The 20,920-nt window shown below is 39.4% G+C and overlaps 1 protein-coding gene across 7 annotated transcripts in view; it reads right to left on the bottom strand.

Moving 5' to 3' along the window:
* Window positions 1–3,802: 3,802 nt before the first annotated feature.
* Window positions 3,803–20,920, bottom strand: part of GOLGA4 (golgin A4) — a 125,100-nt gene continuing 107,982 nt past the window's right edge. For 6 of the 7 annotated variants that reach the window (XM_050937859.1, XM_050937864.1, XM_050937861.1 and 3 more), the window contains 4 exons: window positions 17,325–17,428; window positions 8,748–8,834; window positions 6,603–6,666; window positions 3,803–4,547 (listed from right to left, as the gene is read on the bottom strand). In XM_050937859.1, the coding sequence (XP_050793816.1) occupies window positions 6,637–6,666; window positions 8,748–8,834; window positions 17,325–17,428 (221 nt within the window). In that variant the 3' untranslated portion in view covers window positions 3,803–4,547; window positions 6,603–6,636. The remainder of the gene's footprint in view (window positions 4,548–6,602; window positions 6,667–8,747; window positions 8,835–17,324; window positions 17,429–20,920) is intronic. The other variant, XM_050937860.1, reaches the window with a different exon arrangement.

Here is a 20,920-nt window from a genome sequence, read left to right as displayed (position 1 = left end):
AGCTGCCAACATATAAACAGTGGTAAATATGGTATCTGCTGCCCTGTTTGCCTTTTTATTTTAGTGAATTTAAATGCTTGTGAAAAGCACGAGAATAAAGTCATGTCACCACAAAGAGATATTGGTCCAACTGTGAAGGTTTCTCCAAAACAGCCCTGCCAACATGCTTCAACCCTATAGGGAGAGGACAAGAGAGATGGAGGTAGCTCAGTCTCCATGCCCATTCAAGTCTTGGTCTCTCTGCTGAGATCATTAGCCCCTCCCCCCCGTTGGTTATGAGTGTAAGTGTAGTGGTGGCTTTTGTGATGGGGACATCAGCTGTACAAATTGAACAGAGACTTTCAACTCATTTCATACTTCACAGCCAGGTAGTGATTTTTGGTCTCAACTGACCTGGTTTGGTTTATAGCCTGTAACCCAGAGAGGAAAATCTTCATACCCTACCGATTCCCACAGCCACCACTCTTTTCCTCCCTTCTCCACCATCATCCATTATCCCAAGGTAATTTATATCTACATTGGCATTACTAGCAGTGTTTTAGTATGTTCTAAGAAATACAAATGCTACCACACTTAAGGCACTTTTTCCACAATCATGCTCCCTATGCATTTTTCTTTTTAAATTCTAAAATAATTCTATGTTTATACATTCTTTTATAAAGTTTTGGAAGTAATTTTCTTGAGTTTTGTTATAAACTCAAATTGTATCAGAGTCTTGTGCTGAATACCACTTCTATTACCATTATATTGAGAAACAGCTGTCTGATGAGTGAAGAATTATAGAGCTTTTTTTAAGCTTTTCAAAAGTGGTGAATTTTGGGAGCATTTGTTTCCTCTGTAAATATTTAAGAGAGTTGGATGGTAACTATGTAATATGTAATTTTTAAAAAAGGAAGATCACTTAAGATGTGATAGCAACAGAGGTTAGAAAAAAAGAATTCATGTATTTGCTCCAAGCTGAAGTAATGTTGTTTCAATTGTATTTTGACTATCAATTTCATTTCAGTTCAGTTCACTGCACTTGAGTCACGGTTGACAAATAACTGCCCTGATGTAGTATCTTGTGAGAAAGCGGGGATGGGGGGAAATGTGATCAAAGCCTCCCGAAAAATGTCCAGATGGTGAAGAATGAGACAAGACACTGGAAAATACAAGTGGTTATAAACTTCAGTGTCAGGATAATAGGCTGTTAATGCATTTATTTTCCCATGGCATAAGATGTATACCTTATATGGAAACCAAAGCTTGAATTGTGTATTTTAAACTTTTTGTAATGGTATTGATAGCAAAATTATACAATCCCCTAGAAGGCCAGCCAAGAAAGAATAGAACATACATTGTACAGATCCACACGTATAAATCTGAAATCTGTTCAAGGTTGCTGATGAGCATCAGCCAATATTCTGGAGGACAAGATTCCGGCACACAATATGGAACATAGCAGAGGAAGCCAAAAAAGACTCTTAAAAGAGAAACTACTAAAAGGAATATTTCTGTGAGAAAGTATCAAGCATACCTTATATGGTCAAAGAGGAAAAAAACTCAAAGAACAAAGGGAGGCAGCAGTGTAGTCAGAAAGTCTATTGGTAACAGAAGAGTTGGAGCTATTTAACTTTGGGTGTTTGAGTATCAGAGATTTACCACAGCAAGCAACATGGAAATGCTCTTTTATTCATATCATGTTTGATTGTTCAGGATCAAAAGAGAAGGATTCAAGATCTCTTCTGGACACCACTAGCTATCTAAGCATGTATAATACTGAACATTATGGAATGATCTCTGCTGTTTTCCTGATTGCGCTAGGGTACAAAATTTTGAAGATGAACTGAATGCAAAGTACATTTTTCTTGCAACTAAACACCGCATAACAGGGTCTCCTTCTACCTGCAAACATTTTGCCATCAATTTCTTTAGTTGAATAACAATCCTCAGTAATATCTTTCAAGGCTATTACAAGGACTACTCAACTCCAGAAAACACTGTGAGGATGTTTTTAAATGTTTTGTTTAACCCTGAAAAGTCACTTGTCAAAACCAAACCAGTGAGGGACTGATCTTCTCTCTCCTTCATTTGTTTGTAATGTGGAAATGTGTCTCTGTATTCTAGGTTTTTATTTCATACATAGAGTATGCATCTATGTTTCTAATGTCAGACTCTCAGGGTATGTCTATACATACTACCCATCAGATCAGTGGGTAATGTTCGATGTATCGGGGATCAATTTATCACGTCTCATCTGGATGCGATAAATTGATCTGCGAATTGACGCCCGTATTTCTCCTTGGCAGGAGGAGTAAGGGGAGTCGATGGGGGAGCTGTGGCAGTTGACTCGCCGCCATGAGGATGGCCAGGTAAGTCAAACTAAGATACTTTGACTTCAGCTATGCAAATAGCACAGCTGAAGTTACATATCTTAGTTCAAAACAAACCCCACTCCCAGTGTAGCCCAGGCCTCAGATGAGATTAAAACAGGTCCTCTGACCACTTGAGGTCATTAAAGATCTCAAAGTGTTTTCCCACAGAATTATTTAACATTCAAATAATTTTGGCATAATTCCAACTGTGGGTAATTACATTCTGCCCTACAAAAATGTCCCCAAGATGAAAAAAGCCACTTTTCATTTTCTCTTCTAAACTACAGCACGATGTTGTTTATGTTGGAAAGCATGCACTGTGTCCCACCCACGTGCATGAGAATTACACATTTTCCACATGACTCATGAACAATGAAGCTACAAGACCACCCCAAACTGATGCCATTAAAATCCTCCTTCTACCCCATCATTTATTCTATATGTTATTTCTATTATGGTAGTGCCAAGGAGCCCGAGCCACAGACCAGGACCCATAGTGGTATGATGTGTTTTACAGAAATATTTTAGAAATGTTTTAGGCAGTATGTCAGTCTAACAGGGCTTCCAGCGTGCATCTTGTATTGCTGGCATTCTACATGGCAGCTATCAAGTATGGTTTAAATCTCTTTTTTTTTTTTTTTTTTTTTTTGGTAGTCTTGATGGATCACAAGCAATCAGCTCTTACCCATTGTTGGTACATTGCTGGCATTCTACATAGCAGTTGTCAAGTATGGTTTAAATCTCTTTTTTTTTTTTTGGTAGTCTTGATGGATCATAAGCAATCAGCTCTTACCCATTGTTGGTACAGGACTGAGGAGTGACCCATCTTGGGCCATGGTGCAAATACTGCTCTAGCAAGTAAAATGGTATATATCTTATAATGGCGGTGAGCTAAAAAAGAAAAATCTGAAGTTACCTACATGTATGGAATGTTAGAGGTAATCCTGGAAGAGAGAAACTATTGGCAGAGTACAGATGAGAATTAGTCCCACAACTATAAACACTTGGGATGGGGAGATGAGGGTGTAAATTTCACCTTCATCCAGATCTACTGTACTGTGCTGATACCCCTATAAATAGAGGACAATTGAGCTTTACCCATATGGGGATACTTGGATGAGGGTTTAGAGGATCAAGATCCTCTTTGCATTCCAATAACCATATAGCTAGAACAAAATATACCAAGTGACTCCCTCGCTTTCCAGTTCATCATGTTTTCTATGTCTGTCATTGAGGCTATGATCCTCCAAAGGCTTATGCACTGGAGTGGTCCCATTAACTACTTACATGCCTGAAGTTAAGTGAATCTTCGCAGGATCACGGCCTTAGATTGTAAACATTCCAAGCAAATGTTGCCTTATGGTCTTTTTGGTGGTCAAGTACAAAGTTGCTCTTCATTACAAAAATATGTATAATATAAAAAAAAAACACATGTAATTCCAAAACTGTATAGTAAATAAAACTTTATTTCATCTCAGCTCCTGCCAGATTAGCATTGCCAGTCACAGATCAGCATATGATACAGTTATGTATTACTTATTTACAATTTACAGTGGTGTATTTCTTCTCCAGAAAATATAAGTACAAAAGCGAAGAGTAAATAAATGAGGTACTAAAATTTGGATTTATTGTAAGCAAAAGCTCAAAGTAATAGCCTTTAGCAAACAATCAAAAGATCAAATTGGAAGAAAATATTCAAAGAAATGGTCTAATTCACCAGGAATCACCCACTAACTGCTATCCACCCAAAAATGTATTGCACAATTCATTCAGTCAAGAAAGCAAAAATAAATAGAAGATACAAACTGTTAAGTTCAACTTTTTAAAACACCCAGTGAAACCTGTACTGAGATACAAGAGTGGGGCAAAGTCTTTCTAGGTTACAGTCTTTTTTCTCTCCTTTAAAAAAATAACCTTTAACACAAAATAGAAGACAGTATTCAATATGAGGAGAAAAAAAGACTCCTCACCAGATAACCACTGATTAGCATCTCTTCTCAAGCCAGTTTTAACTATATTCACGGTCCAAAGTGTGTGTTGATTTTTTCTGTCTTGCTGCTCCATCTGGGACCCTGAATAATAGTTTTTCCTCTTGTCCATTCTCAACGGAGAAGAGAGATATGAACGTATTTCTAAGCAGCATTGTCATAAGACCTTACTATCAGAATTTCTTCAAGATGGTCGTAGCCATGACTAGGGAGGGGAGGAAAAAAAAAGAAAGTAAAGGCAAGTAAATAAATGTTACATTGTGAAGAGAAAATTACAAGCACTTTTATTATTTAAATAAATCAATCAGGAGAGCAATGGAATCTGATTGCTGGAGAAAAGCAATAGGAGACAGAAAGAGCTTGGATTTGAGGTCAGGCTGAATGACTTGATTTATTCTGTGATCTTGGGCAAATAATTCAATTTCTATATTTTTCAGTCAACACAACTGAAGCTGGGTAAAAGAGTAAGATCTCACTGGAGGCTACATACTGAATCTGAGCATTATGCCTAGTTAAGTAAAATACAAAACTGAATTTAAGAATGAGACAAAATGTTGTTCCTCCTCCTTTTCTATCAAGGCCTCTAGTTAAAATGACAGGAAAGTAACAATACCCCACCTCAAAACAATTCCTGCCTTGGCCAATCATGGACATAAATCCCTTGTACCTAATCAAAAAGTGTACACCTCACATTTGCAATGCAGTCAGCAACAGCTTGATCATAAGTTGCTTGGAGAAAAGAATGTCATATTTGAGGTCAATAAACTGCCATAATTCACTAAAGCTTTGAAAAACGAGGACAGCACAATTTATTCTTGCAACAAGATTTTACTAGATTATACAAGATTTACATGCACAGGCCTCATTTAGGTTAGTAAAAAGACCTGGTGCTGACACCAAAGTCAGCATCAAGCCCCTTCTTTGCTCCTCCTAAATGATGCTGAAAACTGTTTTACTGATAGAAAGGATAAAACCTTTTTTCAATAGGGCTACAGAAAGAGTAACAGGGATTATATCTCAATCATATTTTATATAATGGTGTTGAAAGTAGTTTTACCTTGTTGATACTGACACTTCAATCATTTTCAGCCATGGCAAAGGAAATGTCAGTTGACGCTAATATCCCAGAAAAGTAAGGCCCAGAGGATAGACAGACATTCCAAATATTGGGTTTAGAATGCAACGTTTAAGAGAGTATGAAATAAAGATAAGAGCAGAAACTTTAAGGACTAGCAGAGAGGAACAGACTTCCCTCTTTACAGAGCTCAGATATATTTTGCATTCAAGTTTTGTCTGGTTTTAGTTTTAAGGGAGAAAAAAAATGAAGGCAAGCTCAACATGTCCCACAGAATTTGTTTTGAAATATTATACATTTAAAGTTAGAGTGCTAATTACATTAGATTACGTAGAATGTTACGACTATTTACTTCCATGTCCTATTACTGTGGATTATTATTGTTTTAATTTTTACCTTAAGTGGTCTGATGCAGTCTTTTCATTGTAAGCCAACCCAGCCACTTGGTCTCTAACACTAGAGTTATTTGTGCACAGATTCCTTAATGAAGCCAAACTAATTTGTAACAAATTGTGTAACAACAAATATTGTTATGTCTCCAATCAAAAAGGACTTTCCTCCCCCTCCCTGCTTTGTGGTCTTGTTACCACCAATCCATTGCCCTGAAGCAGCAAAATATTAAAGCATGTGCTGAACTTTAAGTAGGTTTGAAGTCTAATAAGTGCCTTACTGGATCAGGGCCCAGGTATGCAATATTTCATCTTAAGTATTTTATTAAATTAGGACCCCTTTTGATTTTTATATGGCATTAGGATCCATTTTAAGAACGAAAGTAAGTGAGCATATTCCAGTATTTTGACTTACCTATTTGCTTATTCAAATAAGCAGCCCAGAAAATGATAAAAGCACAAATAGAATAAAGCCAAGTTAAATATATTTTGTATTACAGGCTATTTGATTAAGAATCTTTTTCTATCCCTTTTGACCTATCTGAGGTTTGTACAGCTCTGAATCAGTATTTGAAAAGATGCAAACTGTCCTCACTTCTTATAAACTTAGCTTTGTAAAGCAAAATAAGATAAACAGTTTAGGGGTATATTACAAGCTTATCTTGCAAATAGCATTCAGTAATTATGAACAAAACCAGGGAGGAGAGAAAGAAAAATCTAGCAGAAGGATAATTAATTGCATGCTATAGATTTGACCTTCAAATAAAGCACAATACATATATTAGGCTTCACTCACCCACATGCTAACTAAGCACAGACTGATGGAATATTCAGAAGATACCACTGCGAGATGAGGTAAACTACAAAGCCAGGAAGAAAACACCTTATTGGAATATTTTATTAGTAGCACAAGTTTGAGCTCACTGGACATTGTTTGCTTACATATGAGGCTGAGAGGATTAGACAGAAACAACACTCTGAAGTAAATACTGATGTATCAGTGTCAATATCCCAAGTCAATTTATCTGTGATTTGTTTTTAAACTTTCAAGAGAAATTCTTAGATATATGCCATAAAGACTGGGCACTAAAATGATAAATAAAACTGACAAGTATCCTTAACTTACTACAGTGTAAATGTGTTTTATTTCAGTAGCAAAACAAGTTGACAATTTATACTTTTATAATCAGTAAATATTTCAGGCAAAAGTTAACAGGAATATCAGATTTTTTTCTTATCAGACGAATCAAAGCATTCTTGACTTGTTTAAAAAAATGTACATTTATGCCGTAATTTAGACAATTTATACCACTAGAAAGGAAATTTAAGTGTTTAATAAACGTTTTTCAAATACCACCATCACTCTATTATGAAATAGAGAGAAGCCCTACATCAACCAATTATTAATATAATATGCTTGGATAGTTTAGTCTAATCCCAGCAGCCTAAATCTGTTTATCTCTTACACACAAGTACATCAAAAAGTTTAGTAAATATCTAAATAGGTGCTACTCCAGGCAGAATAATAAGCTAATAAAAAGAACAACAAACTGGTTAGAAATGTTTAATTTTGAAAGCTTGGGAGGTGGCTAAAAAAGTAATAGTTATTTCTTTTGATATCTGATTAAATTACCTTTGAAGACAAGCATTGTCTAATCATTTCAGAGAACAGGGTGCAGATACTTTCAGAGCAAGGACTGCTTAGCTGGGACAGGAGGTTACACTCCTTTTGTTTTACTTGTTTTAAATAGATATTTGGAGATTGGGATGGACTGGCCAAGAGCCTGGAGTGGAATAGAATACTTATCAATACCAATGTTGCTTTTACAGTATAGTTTCCCTCAAACAAAATACCTTCAACACTCCTTCTAACAAAAAACTATAATTTCGCTTGTTGTGTTCAACTCTATGGTAACAGTAACTGAAGATTTTTTTAAAGTTTGCTTCAAAGATATCCAAGTGTTTGTGTGATTTCGTAAAGTGAAACATGCAATTACCTAAAATAATAATCTTATCAGCCTCTAAAATGATCAGAGATAGCCAAGACCAGTAGGGAGGGAAGGAGAGAAGAAAAAGACCAATAGGGGAAGTACAAGCTACAATAAGCTCTTAACTATTTTAATTTTACTGACCCACAAAAACAGGAACGATCCTACTGAGTTCAGCTATTGTGTTTCATAGACTTTCAAATCAATAAAATGCCTTTTACATTTATAAAATAGTGATCGTGCAAAGAGTGCTTTTTCTGATTAGCACGGTATCTTGCTTCCCTGAGAGCATAAAGTACTCTGCTCTTGGTCTTGCAATTCATCTACCTGGAAATCTTTTTGTCAAGCAAAGCACCCCTCAATTCCCTAAATAACTGAAAATCTAGCCCTGAGGAACTATTAAAGACACTAGTATAGTATGAGTTCTTTTCTGTCCCTCCCAAAATCTAGACTTCTCTATGCTCACATGACGTATCCAATGTTGGGAGAGCTGAGCAGGCTTTCTATATTTATTGTCAATTTTAAAAAGGCATTCTACTCTACATCAAGGATGCAGCTATACTAGCTATATTCAGCACTTTTCCCCTCTGTTGTTCTAGGGGAAAGCTCTATCAGCAGAACTGCTATTGTACACACTAAGCAAAACCGAGGAGGCTCAGGAGTTGTTACCATTTTTGCTTTTAGTAAGGATAGATGGCAGAGTGGCAAAAATGCCTGCACATTGGCTACAGTGCTCCCATTGTCACTACCACCAGTGAAGCTGCTCCAGTATTAGACATATGGGACATATTAGTGGAGCCAAAGCCCTTATGTTTTTTTTTTTGTCATAAACTCAAGCCTACTTCTACAATGGGAAATTCTCTTGAGGAAGGGAGAGATGTTAAACGACCAAGTTTCACCCATCTATGTCTAGCACCCCATGTTCATATATCCAGTCTACTTATAAGCCTTACCAATGGTCGAGCATCTTCTCGTTCTAAGATCTTCTGAGTTTGGTCAGCTGGGAACTTCAGCACTGTGGTTATCACCTTCGCCATTGTCTAAAGAAAAAAAGTTAATGGTCTGTAAGTAACTGCTGTTTAACAGTTATAAATGTATTCATTTATCAAAGTTCTGTATGTTTTGAGTAATGTCAATGGAAGCCATTGCATAAAGAGTCAGACATGCACATTAGTGTCACATCTCATTTGCTTGACAGATGGCATGTTATGTGAATTTTATGGAACTCTTCAGTTTATAGTATCACAAACTGCTGCCACCATACAATATAAGCTCTATAATGAGCACAAAACTCAAACACATTAACATCTTTCATAAAGTGGGGCCACTGACTACTGTTGCAAAAGATTCAACCCCTCCTGAGATTTCTTCCTATAAACAATCTAATCTCTATGTCACTACAAGACACATTTTTTTAGTCACATTAAATAATGCTCTACAGCTAAACTGCATTCACATCAGCCTGACATCTTGTAAAACAAATCCAGACAAATAAGCTACTGCACAAGCAGGTTCCAAGATTAACTGCAGAACTTCATTCGTGGAAACTTTATTGGCAGATGTGTAGTATGTTGCACTGATACAGTGAAGTGCTCTGACATCCTCTTATGAAAGGAGTCGTAAGTAGAAAGCGTTATTATTGTTAATTTAGCCTATAACAACATCTGTATGAGGTAGGTAAGAATTACTCTATTTTGTATGTGGAAAACAAAACAGAAAACGTTGTATCAATAGTTACACATTAGGTGGCAGAGCCAGGATTACAACTCTCATTTGAATGTTTTAGCCACCAACATACTCCCACCAGAAGCAGGACCAATGCTTCCATTTTCATTTCGGTCAGCAACAACAGAAGGTAAGGGGGAAAAAGTCGCAGTAACATGGATGAATATAGGCGGTCGGGTGTTTGTGCAGGAAATGTCAGGTGCTTTCCCATATGCTGCAACAGCTGTAGATACAGTTCTAACAGAATGTGCTATAAGAGTCATACTTGCAGCTCTCATGCAATGCAGTGGTGACAAGATTGATGCCCACCTACTGCTATTGTTTCCCACCAGCTCCGCACAGATCACTGAGTGAAGAGGAGATAGCAGGAACAATAAAGAAGCAAATGGAGGACAGAATTGACCACAACCATCATAAAGGTGAAATGGTAGTCCAGATTAATTCATCTCATGTATATTTAGATATAGCTTCTACCTGGCTATAAAGCTGAAAGAATTCCCCTTGCTAACTGTTCTCTTCAATCAGCTTAATTTAAGCTATTTACTGTTCACGATTCAAACTCAGAGGTTCTCAAACTTTATTGCACCACAACCCCCTTCTGACAACAAAAATTACTACACGACCCCAGGAGCGGGGACCAAAGCCTGAGCCCGCCCAGCCCTGCCACTCTGGGCAGAGTGGCCAAAGCCCGAGCTACATTGCCCTGGGTGGAGGCCCAAAGTTGAAGCCCCGGGGGAGGACTTGTAACCTGAGCCCTCCTACTCATGGCTGAAGCCCTTGAGCTTTGGCTCTGGGCAGTGGGGCTCAGGCTTCGGCTTTGGCTCAGGCCCCAGTAAGTCTAATGCTAGTCTTGGCGACCCCATTAAAACAGGGTCATGGCCCACTTTGGGGTCCCAAACCAGTTTGAGAACTGCTGAAAGATATTGAGAAACATCTCTGATAACACAAATCTGCACCAAACTTTTCTAATTTCTCTTATCAAACCCCTCATTCACCACTTAGGACTGAAAGATCACAAAGCAATGAACTCGGAATGTACACCTACACTTACAGGACAGCTACTCTGAAGCCCTCACTATTAATTTCAACAGGACACAACGGTATGCACAAATAAGTTAAAAAAATTTACATGCATTGCAAATACTACATGAAAATACATATATGTATGTGCCAACTCAAACATTCTTAAAACATTCTTTCTTAAAAATGTATGTTTTGTAATTTATCACTAGCATTGCCTTGAAATTCTTCAAGTTCTTGCAGCCACAAGGGAGATTTAGAAATAAAACTATTTTAGGTCCAAATGATTGCAAATAATGTGAATGAAATTTACAAGCATTTTGGAATTTAAGACTATATGCTTTACAAAGTGTTTACCTGATTATGCCTTTATTATCTTGATTATATTTTTCTAGAAAAATACAGGTGAGGCATAATAATAATCCCTACTTTTCATATACCCACATACACAGTAATAAATTCTAATAAAAGAGCTGATCATTTACATTCCTACTTACTGTCAATTCTTTCAAGGAGTATAGAATATTTACAAATGTCCTTACGAGTAGACAATATCTTAAACAGTTTCATGAATGGATATTTCTTAAAGATATCAAGGCACTCTATAATTTGAATAATATTGCTGCTCACAAGCAGAACCCACAGATTTCACCACGAAGCTGCGTATAACTGTCCCATGCTGTCACACAATTCACTATTTGTTGCTACACGATTCAGTACGATTGTTAAGGCTATCCACCTCCTATGCTTAAGCATACAAGCCAGTAACAGCGAAAAATATGTCTAGGTTCCCTGAGAGCTCTGCATACATTTAACTAATTCAGAAATATAGGCTGGAAATCAACAAAATCTGGAATTATTATGACAGATCATCCTTCCATTTCAATATTTGCAAAGCAGCCTATGTAACCAACACATGAACTGCACATATCAAAGGCAGACAAAACACACAGATTGGCAATTTGACTCTTGAACAGACTCCAAATTGTATAATGGAACTGAGAGTCTCAGGATCTGTAAAAGCAATTCCCTAGATCAGTGGTTTTCAAACTGTGAGTTGCGACTCAGTACTGGGTCGTGGAATGCAAGGCACTGGGTTGCGGCGGCTCTGGTCAGCACACCGACCAGGCCGTTAAAAGTCCCGTTGGTGGTGCTGCCCAGCTCAGGCAAGTTAGTCCCTACCTGTTCTGACACTGTGCTGCGCCCCGGAAGTGGCCAGCAGCAGGTCCGGCTCCTAGGTGGTGGGGGGAGGAGGGCACAGGGCTAGTGGTAGTAGGATGCAAGGAGGTAAAAGCCTAGGCTAATTAAGTAGGCAGGGGATGTTATGTAGCGCTATGAAAGTAAGCACAATTTGAATGTGAAACAATGCATAAATTCAAAGAAGGGGTTAGCATGATCATACCAATAGGCCAAGAAAAGCTTAGCTGTTGCATTGTATTTTGGGGGGTGGGGAAATGATGGAGGTGGCAAACACATCAGAGGAAAAGGAGATTGCAGTAAATAAGATAGGGGATGTCGAGGGCCTAGATGACATTTTGCTGTCTGGATACATATAAAAGATTAGATCTTAGAGATGTTGCAGATGAAAGGGAGGTAGGAATTGGATATTGCTTGATATGAAGAGCAGATCAGTCAAAGATGATTCCTGGGTTGCAAGCCTGGGTGACAGGGAGGATGTGATGTTATTAATGGTAACAGAAAATGTGAGGAGCGGATTTTGGAGGGAAAGAAAAATTAAATGCTTGGCCATGTTAAATTGCTTGCAAGCCATCCAGAAGTAGCGGTGAAAGAAATCAGGCTGAGACATGGGTTTAGATGGAGGGAAACGATGCAGGAGTGGGAGAGAGATCTTTATCAGCACAGAGTTCATGACTGACGCAAACTGAGTAGATGAGATTTCCTTGCAAACTAATTTCCTTGTACTTTCTGAAGCACAAGGAGGAGACAGCTAGAACGTTGCTATGTTTAATGAGAATGTGAGGTTTCATTTGATTTTTACCTTAACAGTATAATTTTCATGGTTATCTTTCAAACGCATAAAATAAATCAACTCCATTACTACTGTGATCTGAATTGTTAATGAGGAAAGCATGGGCTGTCCCAGAAATTTATCACTTCTTTAAATTTTGTGTATGTTCTGTTAGTCCTGCTATCTTGATTCTTTGATGCTAACAAACAACCAAATAACTATGAATACTAAAGAAAGAGCACAGACACTTGCAAAAAGTTGCATTAAAAGGACTCTACAGTTTCCCATCACCTATCAAATCTAAAAGTAGCTACCAGATCTTTATAACTTTTGAAAATGTCTCTCTCCATTCACTTATTTGAATTGAATAAAATGCCTCTCATAGACTCATAGACTCCAGGACTGGAAGGGACCTCGAGAGGTCATCGAGTCCAGTCCCCTGCCCTCATGGCAGGACCAAATATTGTCTAGACCAGCCCTAATAGACATTTATCTAACCTACTCTTAAATATCTCCAGAGATGGAGATTCCACAACTTCCCTAGGCAATCTATTCCAGTGTTTAACTACCCTGACAGTTAGGAACTTTTTCCTAATGTCCAACCTAAATCTCCCTTGCTGCAGTTTAAGCCCATTGCTTCTTGTTCTATCATTGGAGGCTAAGGTGAACAAGTTTTCTCCCTCCTCCTGATGACACCCTTTTAGATACCTGAAAACTGCTATCATGTCCCCTCTCAGTCTTCTCTTTCCCAAACTAAACAAACCCAATTCCTTCAGCCTTCCTTCATAGGTCATGTTCTCAAGACCTTTAATCATTCTTGTTGCTCTTCTCTGGACCCTCTCCAATTTCTCCACATCTTTCTTGAAATGTGGTGCCCAGAACTGGACACAAGACTCCAGCTGAGGCCTGACCAGCGCAGAGTAAAGCGGAAGAATGACTTCTCGTGTCTTGTTTACAACACACCTGTTAATGCATCCCAGAATCATGTTTGCTTTTTTTGCAACAGTATCACACTGTTGACTCATATTAAGCTTGTGGTCTACTATGACCCCTAGATCTCTTTCTGCCATACTCCTTCCTAGACAGTCTCTTCCCATTCTGTATGTGTGAAACCGATTGTTCCTTCCTAAGTGGAGCACTTTGCATTTATCTTTATTGAACTTCATCCTGTTTACCTCAGACCATTTCTCCAATTTGTCCAGATCATTTTGAATTTTGACCCTGTCCTCCAAAGCAGTTGCAATCCCTCCCAGTTTGGTATCGTCCGCAAACTTAATAAGCGTACTTTCTATGCCAACATCTAAATCGTTGATGAAGATATTGAACAGATCCGGTCCCAAAACAGACCCCTGCGGAACCCCACTTGTTATACCTTTCCAGCAGGATTGGGAGCCATTAACAACTACTCTCTGAGTACAGTTATCCAGCCAGTTATGCACCCACCTTATAGTAGCCCCATCTAAATTGTACTTTCCTAGTTTATCTATAAGAATATCATGCGAGACCATATCAAATGTCTTACTAAAGTCTAGGTATATCACATCCACCGCTTCTCCCTTATCCACAAGGCTCGTTATCCTATCAAAGAACGCTATCAGATTAGTTTGACACGATTTGTTCTTTACAAATCCATGCTGGCTATTCCCTATCACCTTACCACCTTCCAAGTGTTTGCAGATGATTTCTTTAATTACCTGCTCCATTATCTTCCCTGGCACAGAAGTTAAACTAACTGGTCTGTAGTTTTCTGGGTTGTTTTCATTTCCCTTTTTATCGATGGGCACTATATTTGCCCCCTTCCAGTCTTCTGGAATCTCCCCCGTCTCCCATGATTTCCCAAAGATAATAGCTAGAGGCTCAGATACCTCTTCTATTAACTCCTTGAGTATTCTAGGATGCATTTCATCAGGCCCTGGTGACTTGCAGGCATCTAACTTTTCTAAGTGATTTTTTACTTGCTCTTTTTTTATTTTATCTTCTAAACCTACCCTCTTCCCGTAAGCATTCACTATATTAGACATTCCTTCAGACTTCTCAGTGAAGACCGAAACAAAGAAGTCATTAAGCATCTCTGCCATTTCCAAGTCTCCCGTTACTGTTTCCCCCTCCTTACTGAGCAGTGGGCCTACCCTGTCCTTGGTCTTCCTCTTGCTTCTAATGTATTGATAAAAAGTCTTCTTGTTTCCCTTTATTCTCATAGCTAGTTTGAGCTCATTTTGTGCCTTTGCCTTTCTAATCTTGCCTCTGCATTCCTGTGTTATTTGCCTATATTCATCCTTTGTAATCTGACCTAGTTTCCATTTTTTATATGACACCTTTTCATTTTGTAGGTCACGCAAGATCTCGTGGTTAAGCCAAGGTGGTCTTTTGCCACATTTTTTATCTTTTCTAACCATCGGAATAGCTTGCTTTTGGGCCCTTAATAGTGTCCCTTTGAAAAACTGCCAACTCTCCTCAGTTGTTTTTCCCCTCAGTCTTGATTCCCATGGGACCTTACCTATCAGCTCTCTGAGCTTACCAAAATCCGCCTTCCTGAAATCCATTGTCTCTATTCTGCTGTACTCCCTTCTACCCTTCCTTAGAATTGCAAATTCTATGATTTCATGATCACTTTCACCCAAGCTTCCATCTACTTTCAAATTCTCAACAAGTTCCTTCCTATTTGTTAAAATCAAGTCTAGAACAGCTTCCCCCCAGTAGCTTTTTCAACTTTCTGAAATAAAAAGTTGTCTGCAATGCAGTCCAGGAACTTATTGGATAGTCTGTGCCCCGCGGTGTTATTTTCCCAACATATATCTGGATAGTTGAAGTCCCCCATCACCACCAAATCTTGGGCTTTGGATGATTTTGTTAGTTGTTTGAAAAAAGCCTCATCCACCTCTTCCACCTGATTAGGTGGCCTGTAGTAGACTCCCAGCACGACGTCACCCGTGTTTTTTACCCCTTTTAGCCTAACCCAGAGACTCTCAACACTTCCGTCTCCTATGTCCATCTCCACCTCAGTCCAAGTGTGTACATTTTTAATATATAAGGCAACACCTCCTCCCTTTTCCCCCTGTCTATCCTTCCTGAGCAAACTATACCCATCCACACCAACACTCCAGTTGTGTGTATTATCTCACCAAGTTTCAGTAATGCCAACAATGTCATAGTTGTATTTATTTATTAGCACTTCCAGTTCTCAATTAGCACTTCCTCTCTCAATTAAAATAAAAATAATACCTTCTTAAGCAAGTTTAAGAGCTAGACATCTGTCTTTATTTCAGCGCAATTTATTTTCATTTTGGATATGTATACAATCTTAGAAAACCACCTCCAAGATTGGCTTCTAACTGTGTCTTTGGTTGAGAGAGGATGCAACTTTCAGAAGTCCCTCCCCCCCTTTTTTTTTTTTTTTTTAAATGAAGCAACTGGAGCCCTGGATGAAAACCAGACCCTTAATGTCAATCTACTTTAAATGTCTATACAGTAATGCAGATTGCATGTCACATGAGAATGCTGTTCTTACTTCAGATCACAAGCAATATATATGGCTATTCATTTTTACACCCACAACTTCTGTGGCTTCTTTTCTTCCTAGAAAGATTGCTGAAACTAAGCGTAGCTTTAATGCAGCGGTTCTCAAACTTTTGTACTGGTGACTCCTTTCACACAGCAAGCCTTTGAGGGTGACCTCCTCTTATAAATTAAAAACATGTTTTTATATATTTAACACCATTATAAATACTGGAGGCAAAGCGGGATTTGAGGTGGAGGCTGACAGCTCATGACCCCCCCCATGTAAAAGCTTTGAGACTCCGCAGTTTGAGAACCCCAGCTTTAATGTTTTACTACTACCAAACTACTCACATTTGCAATTTCAAAGTCCCAATTTAAGTATAGTGATATTTTGGACACTTAACAAGAAACAGTTTTAATCAGTAATACAGAACTGGAGCCTTACTAAATATAGTTTAAATATTAAAATTAGTCTAGAGATGTTTCAAATTAGATTCATTGAATGCAGACATGTTAATCAAATTGCAGGATTTTTGTCTGGTGCTGTCTCAAAGCTAGGCTGTGCTTGTTTGTTACATGTCATAATCACGTCCCTTACATCCAACAATAAACTTTAGAACAAATATGATTCATTTAGAATTCTAATGAAATACTGAGAGCTGTAGTGCTTAACATTAGCCCCATTTGAAAGATGCAACTGGAAGAGTGGAAGTATTACAGATAGGTGTATTTTGCCCTAGGAAGGAAAGATTTTCATCTAAACACCACAAACATCTTGCTGAGATGATAAACCTCATTATGACATTATCTCTTTCAAACCAGACCAATTTCTACATACAGCTACTCATACTAGTTATTCAGAATTCCAACTGAAAAAGGATTTCACTAGCTGACATTCTATACTGACAAAGTTGGCTTTCAGTCATTCTCTTCTATTACTCAAAATACATCAAAAAAACAACAAAAACACCACCCAGAAAAGATACATGCTCTAGTGAGATAGGGTACTTGGGGTTTTTGGGAAGATGTTTCTGAACCTTCAGAATTAGTCACAAGATATAGTTCAATACAATTGTTATTGCTGGAATTTAGTGTCAAAACGTCATCAGGTTCACGAGGGGAAAAAAAAAAAGACATCAAAGATCTATTATTCAAATTCTGAACAAGCCTGAAACCCCACACTTTACACACTATCTGCTACCGTCACAGCATTCCATCAATAGCAAAATACATAGTGCTCAAATCCTACACAGCAAGAGTGAGAAATTCAATTCTAATCCAAACCACATGTCAAATCACAGCATATAGCATTCTATACCTTTGTCTCTCGGCCCATCATATATTCAAACAGCACCTTCCGCAAGTATTCAAACTCAGTAGGCTCTCCAAAGAGAGAGACATCAGTATGGCAGAGGTTCCCATCTGTGTAAACAAAAATAACACTATATTTATACGGACAGTCACTCATATAATCCAAAATTATTCTTGCTTTGAAAATGACTGGAATAAAATATAGTCAAGTAGAGAAACATTGCATTAATCTGAACAATTGCGTCAAATGCCTTAAATTTAATTGTAACTGAATGTACAATATTCCAGAACATCTATATAGCAGATATTCACTTCTCAAGTTGTTTTTTGAATACATTCCTTGATCTTTTTTCTACACCAACATATATTAATAGATACATTTAAAACAGAATTTGCTTGATTGCTGCTGTTACCTTCCTCCCTTCCAATCAAATTCAGAAGCTTGTGTCAGCTCATCTGAATCAAGAAATTACACCAGTTTAGTTGCTTACTTAAAAATCTGAATAAATACACAGAATAAATTAGTCTAATTAGGATTCTTAATCTTAAAGGCCTCAAACAAGCTTTTGTAGTTCTGACCTTACTGGGAGTTGGGTTAGTCAGCACCTCACAAGATCAGACCTGTATATGCAAAGATTTTATTTAGGGCTGTCAATTAATCACAGTTAACTCACGCAATTAACTCAAAAAAAATTAATCACGAATTAAAAAATTAATCGCAATTAATTGCAGTTTTAATTGCAATGCTAAACAATAGAATACCAATTGAAATTTACTACATATATGTTTGGATGTTTTTCTACATTTTCAAATATATTGATTTCAATTACAACACAGAATACAAAGTGTACAGTGCTCACTTTATATTTTGATTACAAATATTTGCACTGTAAAAATTATTTTAAAAGTACTTTTCATCTCATCTCTATCATGTAAATGCAATTTACAAATGTAGATGTTTTTTCTTACATCACTGCACTCAAAAATAAAACAATGCAAATCTTTAGAGCCTACAAATCCACTTAGTCCTACTTCTCGTTCAGCCAATCGCTAAGACAAACAAGTTTGTTTACATTTACGGGAGATAATGCTACCCACTTCTTATTTGCAATGTCACCAGAAAGTGAGAACAGGAGTTTGCATGGGACTTTTGTAACCAGCACTGCAAGGTATTTACATGCTAGATATGCTAAACATTTGTATGCCCCTTCATGTTTCAGCCACCATTCCAGAGGACATACTTCCATGCTGATGACGCTCATTAAAAAAATAATGTGTTAATTAAATTCGTGGTTGAACTCCCTGGGGGAGAACTGCATGAAGCATGAAGGGACATATGATTCTTTAGTGCATCTGGCACTTAAATATTTGCAATGACCACTACAACAGTACCACGTGAACACCTGTTCTCACTTTCAGGTGACATTGCAAACAAGAAGCGGGCATTACCTCCTGCAAATGTAAACAAACTTGTTTGTCTGAGCAACTGGCTGAACAAGAAGTGGGACTGAGTAGGATCTAAAGTTTTACATTGTTTTATTTTTTAATGCAGTTTTGTTTTTTACATAATTCTACATTTGTAAGTTCAACTTTCATGATAGAGATTGCACTACAGTACTTGTATTAGGTGAATTGAAAAAAACGGTTACCCACCTTTTAGTAACTGTTGTTCTTCGAGATGTGTTGTTCATGTCCATTCAAAGTAGGTGTGCGTGCGCCTCGTGCATACCAGCCAGAAGATTTTCCCCTAGCAGTGTCCGTAGGGTCAGCCCTGGCACCCCCTGGAGTGGCGTCACTACGGCGCCCTATAAAGGGCCCGCTGACCCTCCACCCCCCCTCAGTTCCTTCTTGCTGTCGCTCCGACAGAGGGGCAGGAGGGTGGGTATTGGAATGGACATGAACACATCTCGAAGAACAACAGTTACTAAAAGGTGGGTAACCGTTTTTTCTTCTTCGAGTGGTTGTTCATGTCCATTCAAAGTAGGTGACTAACAAGCCTAGCCTTAGGTGGTGGGGTCGGAGGTCATTGCTGACTGGAGTACTGCACGACTGAAGGCGGCATCATCCCTAGCCTGGTGCGTGATGGCATAATGCGACATGAACGTGTGGATGGAGGACCACGTGGCAGCTCTACAAATCTCCTGAGTCGGGATCTGAGCCAGGAACGCCGTGGAGGAGGCCTGCGCCCTGGTAGAGTGGGCTGTAACCGGAGGAATAGGGGTTTTGGCTATACGATAGCACTCTCGTATTCAGGCCGAGATCCACAAAGAGATCCTCTGACGGAAGACCGGGATCCCCTTCATTCTATCTGCCACTGCGATGAAGAACTAGGTCAACCGTCTAAACGGCTTTGTCCATTCAACATAAAAGGCTACGGCCCTGTGGACATCCAGGGAATGCAGCCTCCGCTCCTAACTGGAAGAGTGTGGCTTTGGATAAAACACTGGTAGGAAGATATCTTGTCCCATATGGAATTGGGAGACGACCTTGGGAAGGAAAGCCAGGTGAGGTCTAAGTTGGACCTTATCCTTATAGAAGACAGTGTACGGGGGTTCGGATGTCAGTGCCCTGAGCTCTGATACCCTCCTTGCCGAGGTGATCGCTACAAGAAAAGCGACTTTGTATGACAGGTACAGCAGAGAGCATGAAGCCAGGGGCTCGAAGGGAGGAACTGTGAGGGCGGAGAGGACCAGGTTCAGGTCCCAGGTAGGAGCTGGTTGACGGACATGCGGGAATAGCCTGTCCATGCCCTTAAGGAAACGACTAACCAGCGGGTTTGCGAACACCAAGGTGCTCCCTTCTCCCGGGTGGAAAGCCGACATGGCCGCTAAGTGAACTCGAACCGAGGAGAGGGAAAGGCCCAATTGTCTCAGGTGGAGCAGACAGTCTAAGATAACGGGAACCGGGGCCCACAACGGTTCCTGCCCTCACTGACTGGACCAGATTGAGAAGCGTTTCCATTTGGCCAGGTAGGTGGCCCTGGTCATGGGGTTTCTGCTACTGAGCAGCACTTGTCTGACCTGTTGGGAGCACTGCATCTCCACCGGGTTCAACCATGGAGCAACCAGGCTGTGAGGTCGAGAGATTGCAAGTTTGGGTGCCGAAGGCAGCCCTGGTCCTGCGTGATCAGGTCCGGCAGCAGAGGCAGCATCAGGGGTGCTCTGATGGACATGTGCAGGAGTGACATGTATCAATGTTGGCGCAGCTACGCCGGTGCTATCAGGATTACATGGGCGTGATCCCTGCGGATCTTGAGAATTACCCTGTGTATCAAGGGAAAAGCATAGAGCAGCCCTTCCTTCCACAACAGGAGGAAGTCGTCTGACAGAGACTCCGGGCTGTGGCCCCAGAGGGAGCAAAACCGCCGACACTTCCTATTGTCCTTTGAAGCAAACAGGTCTAACTAGGGACGACCCCAGAGCCAGAAGATTGAGCGCACTACGTCCAGACGAAGGGACCACTTGTGGCCCCGGAAAGAGCGGCTGAGGGCGTCCGCCAGGCCGTTCTGTTCCCCCGGGAGGCAGAACGCCGTCATGTTGGGTAGCATTCTGAACGCAAAAGTCCCACAGCGCGAGGGCTTCCCTGCACAGGGGAGAGGAGCGT

This window comes from Gopherus flavomarginatus, chromosome 2, assembly GCF_025201925.1.
Source record: "Gopherus flavomarginatus isolate rGopFla2 chromosome 2, rGopFla2.mat.asm, whole genome shotgun sequence".
Lineage (NCBI taxonomy): Eukaryota > Metazoa > Chordata > Testudines > Testudinidae > Gopherus > Gopherus flavomarginatus.
This window is presented reverse-complemented; position numbering and strand designations above follow the sequence as displayed.